The sequence below is a fragment of the Agelaius phoeniceus genome, chromosome 36 (assembly GCF_051311805.1).
Source record: "Agelaius phoeniceus isolate bAgePho1 chromosome 36, bAgePho1.hap1, whole genome shotgun sequence".
Lineage (NCBI taxonomy): Eukaryota > Metazoa > Chordata > Aves > Passeriformes > Icteridae > Agelaius > Agelaius phoeniceus.
Window position 1 is genome coordinate 73,762 of NC_135300.1, and position 8,466 is coordinate 82,227.

General features: G+C 49.1%; 1 protein-coding gene across 1 annotated transcript in view; it reads right to left on the reverse strand.

Annotated features, from left to right (window-relative positions):
- Positions 1–8,180, reverse strand: part of LOC143696480 (actin maturation protease-like) — an 11,202-nt gene extending 3,022 nt beyond the window's left edge. Inside the window, exons 1-2 of the mRNA XM_077192863.1 lie at positions 7,905–8,180; positions 938–1,092 (exon numbers count right to left, since the gene is read on the reverse strand). Of these exons, the coding sequence (XP_077048978.1) occupies positions 938–1,092; positions 7,905–8,098 (349 nt within the window). The 5' untranslated portion in view covers positions 8,099–8,180. The remainder of the gene's footprint in view (positions 1–937; positions 1,093–7,904) is intronic.
- Between the last annotated feature and the right edge of the window lie 286 nt (positions 8,181–8,466).

The following is an 8,466-nucleotide window of genomic DNA, read 5'->3' on the forward strand; positions in this document are numbered from 1 at the left end:
TCAAATGTCCCCAATGTCCCCAAAGGATACGGGACGAGCAGGGGCCGCCCCAAACCCCAAATGTGACCCCAAATGTGACCCCAAATGACCCCAAAAGGAGCCCCATTCCCCAAAGGGAGCCCCAAATGACCCAAATTCTGACCCCAAACCCCAAATTGTGACCCCCAAATTGTGACCCCAAACCCCAAAAGGAGCCCCCAGACCCCAAAAGTGACCCCAAAATGTCCCCAAAAGGAGCCCCCAAATGCCCCCAAATGTCCCCAAATTCTGCCCCAAGAGATACGGGACGAGCAGGGGCCCCCCAAACCCCAAAAGGAGCCCCAAATGTGACCCCAAACCCCAAATTCTGTCCCCAAATGTCCCCAAATTCTGCCCCCAAAGGATATGGACGAGCAGGGCCCCCCGAACCCCAAAAGTGACCCCAAAAGTGACCCCAAAAAGGAGCCCCCAAACTCCGAATGGAGCCCTCAAACCCAAATTGTGACCCAAACCCCAAATGGAGGCCCCAAATGACCCAAAAGGAGCCCCCAAACCCCAAATGTGACCCCAAATGGAGGCCCCAAATTCTGACCCCAAATTGTGACCCCAAACCCCAAATTCTGCCCCAAATGTCCCCAAATGTCCCCAAATTCTGCCCCCAAAGGATACGGGACGAGCAGGGCCCCCCCAAACCCCAAAGGAGCCCCCAAATGACCCCAAAAGGAGCCCCCAAACCCCAAATTCTGACCCCAAACCCCAAATGTGACCCAAAAGGAGCCCCCAAACCCAAATTCTGCCCCCAAAATGTCCCCAAACGTCCCCAAATTGTGCCCCAAAGGATACGGGACGAGCAGGGCCCACCCAAAGTGACCCCCAAATGTCCCCAAATGTCCCCAAATGCCCCAAACCCAAATTCTGACCCCCAAATGTCCCCAAATGTCCCCAAATGTCCCCAAACGTCCCCAAATGTCCCCCAAAGGATACGGGACGAGCAGGGCCCCTCCCCCCAGGAGGTGCTGCAGCAGCCGGGCCCGGTTGGGCCCCCCCAGCCCCCCCTGGAGCAGCTCAGCCCTGCAGGCAGCAGAGCGCCGGCCAGGGAGGCCAAATGGGCGGCTGGGGACACGGGGAGAGCCCAGAATCAGCACAGAGCAGGCCCAAAATCACCCAAAAATAGCCCAAATATAGCCTAAATGTGTGATAAAATAATGCTGAAAATGTCCTAAAAATGGCCTGAAAATTATCCTGAAAATATCCTAAAAATATCCTAAAAATGGCCTGGAAATACCCCAAAACCAGCCCAAAAATATCCTAAAAATAGCCTGAAAATGGCCTGAAAATATCCTAAAAATATCCTGAAAATATCCCCAAAAATATCCTAAAAATGGCCTGAAAATGGCCTGAAAAAATCCTAAAAATATCCTAAAAATATCCTAAAAATGTCCTGAAAATATCCTAAAATAATGCTGAAAATGTCCTAAAAATATCCTGAAAATATCCTGAAAATATCCCCAAAAATATCCTAAAATTGCCTGAAAATATCCTGAAAATATCCTAAAAATGGCCTGAAAATGGCCTGAAAATATCCCGAAAATGGCCTGAAAATATCCTGAAAATATCCTAAAAATATCCTAAAAATATCCTAAAAATATCCTGAAAATATCCCCAAAAATATCCTGAAAATGGCCTGAAAATGGCCTAAAAATGGCCTGAAAATGGCCTGAAAATATCCTGAAAAATGGCCTGAAAAATGGCCTGAAAATATCCTGAAAAATGGCCTGAAAATATCCTGAAAAATGGCCTGAAAATGGCCTGATAATGTCCTAAAAATGGCCTGAAAATATCCTGAAAAATCCTAAAAATTCACCCAAAATCACCCCCAAATTCCCCAAAATTACACCAAAATCACCCCCGAAATACCCCAAAATTACCCCAAAATCATCCCCAAAAATACCCCAAAACTACCCCTAAAGCAACCCCAAAATACCCCCAAGATCACACCCAAAATACCCCCAAAATACCCAAAACCACCCCCAAAACCCCCCAAAATTACCCCAAAATCACCCCCAAAATACCCCAAAACTATCCCAAAACCATCCCAAAACTACCCAAAAGCACCCCCAAAATTACCCCAAAACCACCCCCAAAATACCCAAAAAAATCCTAAAAATCCACTCCAAAATCCCCCAAAAATATCCTAAAAATGGCCTGAAAATATCCTGAAAATATCCTGAAAATGGCCTGAAAATGGCCTGAAAATGGCCTGAAAATGGCCTGAAATGGCCTGAAAATGGCCTGAAAATGGCCTAAAAATGGCCTGAAAATGGCCTGAAAATATCCTGAAAATATCCTGAAAATATCCTAAAAATTCACTCCAAACCAGCCCCAAAATACCCAAAAATATCCTAAAAATGGCCTGAAAATATCCTAAAATATCCTGAAAAAATCCTAAAAATTCACTCCAAAACCAGCCCCAAAATACCCCCAAAATATCCTAAAAATATCCTAAAAATGGCCTGAAAATGGCCTGAAAATATCCTAAAAAATATCCTAAAAATGGCCTGAAAATACCCCAAAACCAGCCCAAAAATATCCTAAAAATAGCCTAAAAATGGCCTGAAAATGGCCTGAAAATATTCTGAAAATGGCCTGGAAATATCCTAAAAATATCCTGAAAATATCCCCAAAAATATCCTAAAAATGGCCTGAAAATATCCTAAAAATATCCTAAAATGACCTGAAAATATCCTAAATATATCATAAAATAATGCTGAAAATATCCTAAAAATGGCCTGAAAATATCCTGAAAATCCACTGCAAAACAAGCCCAAAAATATCCTAAAAATGGCCTGAAAATATCCTGAAAATATCCTAAAAAATATCCTAAAAATGGCCTGAAAATATTCTGAAAATATTCTGAAAATATCCTAAAAAATATCCTAAAAATGGCCTGAAAATGTCCTGAAAATGTCCTGAAAATATCCTAAAAATGGCCTGAAAGTATCCTGAAAAATGGCCTGAAAATGGCCTGAAATGGCCTGAAAATATCCTGAAAAATGGCCTGAAAATATCCTAAAATGGCCTGAAAATATCCTAAAAATGGCCTGAAAATATCCTGAAAATATCCTAAAAATTCACTGCAAAACAGCCACAAAATATCCTAAAAATGTCCTGAAAATGGCCTAAAAATATCCTGAAAATGGCCTGAAAATGGCCTGAAAATTATCCTGAAAAATGGCCTAAAATATCCTAAAAATGGCCTGAAAATATCCTGAAAATGGCCTGAAAATATCCTAAAATAATGCTAAAAATATCCTAAAAATATCTAAAAATATCATAAAATAATGCTGAAATATCCTGAAAATATCTAAAAATATTCTGAAATATCCTAAAAATGGCCTGAAAATGTCCTGAAAATGTCCTAAAAATGGCCTGAAAATGGCCTAAAAATGGCCTGAAAATACCCCAAAACCACCCAAAAATATCCTAAAAATATCCTGAAAATACCCCAAAATATCCTGAAAATATAATAAAAATCCACTCCAAAATCAGTCCAAAATACCCTGAACCTGCCCCAAAACACCCCAAAATCATCTCAAAAATACCCCAAAATAACCCAAAATCATCCCAAAATACCCCAAAACCACCCCACAATACCCCCAAAAAATCCTAAAAATCCACTCCAAAATCACCCCAAAACCACCCCCAAATACCCAAAACCACCCCCGAAATTACTCCAAAATACCACAAAAACCACCCCCAAAATACCCCAAAATACCCCAAAATCACCCCCAAATACCCCCAAAAACATCCTAAAATCCACTCCAAAATCACCCCAAAACCACCCCAAAATAACCCCAAAATCACCCCCAAAATACCCCAAAATTACCCCAAAATGACCCCAAAATATCCCAAATGACGCCAAAATCATCCCCAAAATTACCCCAAAACCACCCCCAAATCACCCCCAAAATACCCAAAAATATCCTAAAAATCCACTCCAAAACCACCCCCAAAATTACCCCAAAACCACCCCCAAAATTACCCCAAAATTACCCCAGAAAACACTCGCAAAATTACCCCAAAAGCCCCCAAATCCTCCCCAAATACCCCCTAAAATCCCCCCAAAACTCCCCAAATGCCCCCAAACCCCTCTAAATCCCCCTAAAATCCCTCAAAATCCCCCCTAAAATCCCCCCAAAAATGCCCTAAAATCCCCAAATCCCCCCAAAACTCCCCAAAATCAACCCAAATCTCCCCCAAACCACCCCAAATCCTCCCCAAAACCCCCCCTAAAATCCTCCCACAAAATCCCCCCAGGACCCCCCAAATCTCCCCTAAAATCCCCCCTAAAATGCCCCCAAATCCTCCCCAAAATCCCCCAAAATCATCCCAAATCCCCCCAAATTCCCCCTAAAATCCCCCCAAATCTCCCCAAACCCCCCCTCAAATCCCTCCAAACCCCCTCAAATCTCCCCTAAAATCCCCCCAAAATCCCTCAAAATCCCCCCTAAAATCCCCCCCAAAATGCCCCCAAATCCCCCCAGGACCCCCAAATCTCCCCAAACCTCCTCAAATCCTCCCCCAAACGCCCCCCCAAAACCCCCTCAAATCTCCCCTAAAATCCCCCCAAAAATGCCCAAAAATCCCCCAAAATCCCCCCAAATCTCCCCTAAAGTTCCCCCAAAATCCCTCAGGACCCCCCAAATCCTCCCCAAACCCCCCGCAAATCATCCCCAAACGCCCCCCAAAACCCCTCAAATCTCCCCTAAAATCCCCCCCAAAATGCCCTAAAATCCCCCAAAACCTCCCCAAAATCATCCCCAAACACCCCAAAATTCCCCCAAACACCCCAAAATCCCCCCAGGACCCCCAAATCCTCCCCAAACCCCCTGAAATCATCTCCCAAAACTCCCCTAGGACCCCTCCAAACCCCCTTAAAACCACCCCAAAACTCCCCCAAAATGCCCTAAAATCCTCCACCAAACCCCCCAAAAATGCCCTAAAATTCCCCCAAAATCCCCCCAAAACTCCCCAGGACCCCCCAAATCCTCCCCAAACATCCCCCAAAATCCCCTCAAAACCCCTCAGGACCCCCCAAATCCTCCCCAAATCCTCCCCAAACCCCCTCAAATCCCTTCAAACCCCCTCAAATCTCACCTGAAATCCCCTCAAAAATGCCCTAAAACCCCCTCAAAAATGCCCTAAAATCCCCCAAAATCCCCCCAAATCTCCCCCCTACATCCCCTAAAATGTCCCCAAACCCCCCAAAACCCCCCAAAAAGCCCCAAATCTCCCCTAAAATCCCCCCAAAATCCCTCAGGACTCCCCAAACCCCCTGCAAATCCTCCCCAAACCCCCTCAAATCTCCCCTAAAATCCCCCTAAAAATGCCCTAAAATCCCCCAAAATCCCCCCAAATCTCCCCCCTACATCCCCTAAAATGCCCCAAACCCCCCAAAACCCCCCAAAAAGCCCCAAAACCCCCCAAAATCACCCCAAAATCCCCCAAATCCTCCCCAAACGCCCCCCAAAACCCCCTCAAATCTCACCTAAAATCCCCTCAAAAATGCCCTAAAATCCCCCCAAAACTCCCCAAAACCATCCCCAAACCCCCCAAAAAGCCCCAAAAAGCCCCAAAACCCCCCAAAAAGCCCCAAAAATGCCCCAAATCACCTGAGAACATCTCCCCGTGCCGGGTGTAGCCCCTGGCCCGCGCTGCCTCCAGCAGAGCCCCCAGACCCAATTGGGGCCGGGGGGGTCCCAGCAGAGCCCCGGCCATGGCCAGAGCCACCAGGCCACACCTGCAGGGGGGGATTTTGGGGAATTTTGGGGGATTTTTGGGGTTTTTGGGGATTTGGGGGATTTTGGGGGGGATTTTGGGGGGTTTTGGGGGAGAATTTGGGGGATTTGGGGGGGAATTTGGGGGGGTTTGGGGGGTGGTTTGAGGGGTTTTGAAGGGGATTTGGGGAGGATTTGGGGGGGATTTTGGGGGGATTTTGGGAATTTTTGGGGTTTTTTGGGGATTTGGGGGGGATTTGAGGGTTTAGGGGGGGATTTTGGGGGGTTTTGGGGGGAATTTGGGGGGTTTGGGGGGGAAGTTGGGGGGTTTTGTGGGGGATTTTGGGGGATTTTTGGGGGGTGATTTTCAGGGGTTTTGAGGGGATTTGGGGGATTTTGGGGGGGATTTTTGGGGTTTTGGGGGGGTTTAGGGGAGGATATTGGGAGTTTTGGGGGGGAATTTGGGGGATTTTGGGGGGGATTTGGGGAGATTTTGGGGGGATTTTGGGGTTTTTTGGGGAGATTTGGGGGGGATTTTGGGGGGTTTATAGGGATGGGTTTGGGGGATTTGGGGGATTTTGGGGGGGATTTTGGGGTTTTGGGGGGGAATTTGGGGGATTTTGGGGGGATTTAGGGAGGATTTTTTGGGGTTTGGGGAGATTTGGTGGATTTGGGGGGGATTTTGAGGGGTTTTGAAGGGATTTGGGGGATTTTGGGGGGTTTTGGGGGGTGGTTTTGGGGGGGTTTGAGGGGATTTTGGGAGGATTTGGGGGGATTTTTGGGGTTTTTTGGGGATTTGGGGGATTTTGGGGGATTTGGGGGTTTTTTGGGGGGATTTTGGGGGATTTTTTGGGGGATTTGGGGGGATTTTGGGGATTTGGGGATATTTGGGGGGGATTTTGGGTGATTTTTTGGGGGATTTTGTGGGGATTTTGGGGGGATTTTTGGGGGGTGATTTTCAGGGGTTTTGAGGGGATTTGGGGGGATTTTGGGGGGATTTTGGGGGGAATTTTGGGGTTTTCGGGGGGATTTTGGGGGGTGATTTTGAGGGATTTTGAAGGGATTTGGGGAGGATTTTTTGGGGTTTTGGGAAGGATTTTGAGGGGATTTGGGGAGATTTTGGTGGTTTTGGGGGAATTTGTTGGGTTTTGGGGGAATTGTTTTGGGTTTGGGGCATTTGAGGGATTTTGGGGGATTTTTGGCGGGAATTGGGGGCATTTGGGGATTTTTGGGGGGTTTTGGGGAGGATTTTGGGGTTTTGGGGGCGTTTAGTGGGATTTAGAGGAGATTTTGAGGGACTTTATTGAGTTTGGGGTGATTTTGGGGGGTTTTGAGGTGGTTTTGGGGGGGTTTGAGGAGTTTTGGGGAGCTTGTGGGGGGATTTTGAGGCATTTGGGGCATTTTGGGGGCAGTTTTGGGGGATTTTGGGGCTCTTTGAGGGGGATTTTTGGCAGATTTTGGGGGATTTGGAGGTTGTTGCGGGGCTTTAGGGGATTTTGGAAAGGATTTTGGGGTTTTTAGGGCGATTTGGGTGGATTTTGAGGAGGATTTTGGGGTTTTTTTGGAACTCACTGGGGTCCGTTCTGGATCAGGGGCGGCACCGGGCGGTGGAACAGGAGCCACTTCCAGGGACCCTCGAGGCTTTTTGGGGAGGGGGATCCATGGGAGACTCCTCCCCAAAATCGCCCCAAATCACCCCCAAATACCCCCAAGACCCCTCCCCAAAACCCCTTCAAAGACCCCTCCCCAAAAACCTCCCAAATTCCTCCGAGACCCCTCCCCAAATCCAGCCTAAACCCCCTTAAGACCCTTCCAGGACCCCTCCCCAAAAGCCCCCCAAACCCTTCCCCAAAACGCCCCAAGACCCCTCCCCAAACCCCTTCCCAAGACCCCCAAAATCTCCTCAGGACCCCTCCCCAAATTCCTCCCCAAATCCCCCTCAGACCCCCCCCCCCAAAACTCCCTCAAACCCTTCCCAAAACCCCTCCCCAAAACCCACCGAGGACCCCTCCCCAAATTCCCCCAAAGCCTCCCCAGACCCCACCAAAACCCCCTCAAGTTCCCCCCAGACCCTCCCAAAGTCCCCCCGCCAAACCTCCTCAAGACCCCTCCCCAAATTCCCCTCACGACCCCTCCAGGACCCCTCACCTGTCCCGGCGCCTCCTCAGCAGCTCCCGGAGCCCCCCGTCCTCTCCCAGCGCCTCCCCCGCTCTCTCCAGCGCCTCCCGCAGGACCCGCCCGAGCCCGGGGCGGCTCCCGGGGGTCCCGGGGGTCTCTGAGGGGCTCCCGGGGGGCGGCGGGAGGGGAGGGGGCGGCGGGGGGGGAGGGGGCGCCCGCTCCATGCCCGGCCCCGGGGTCAGGGGGCACCGCTACGGGCTCGGCTCTGATTGGCTGGAGCGGTACGGGGAGGGCGGGAGTTGCTGAGGGGAGCCGCGCGTTGATTGGTTGGTTTGGTTTAGGGCGCGGTGATTGACAGATAAAGCGAAGGGGAGGCGGGAGTTGCTGAGGGGAGACGCGCGGTGATTGGTTGAATTGGCGGGGGTTCCTGACGGAAGACGTGTGGTGATTGGTTGGTGAAAGAAAAAAGAGGCGGGACTGGCTGAGGGGAGGCGCGCGGCGATTGGTTCGTTCACGGCGAGGGAGGAGGGAGTTGCTGATGGGAAACGCGCGTTGATTGGTTAGCTCTGCACGGGGGAGGCGGGCATTGCTG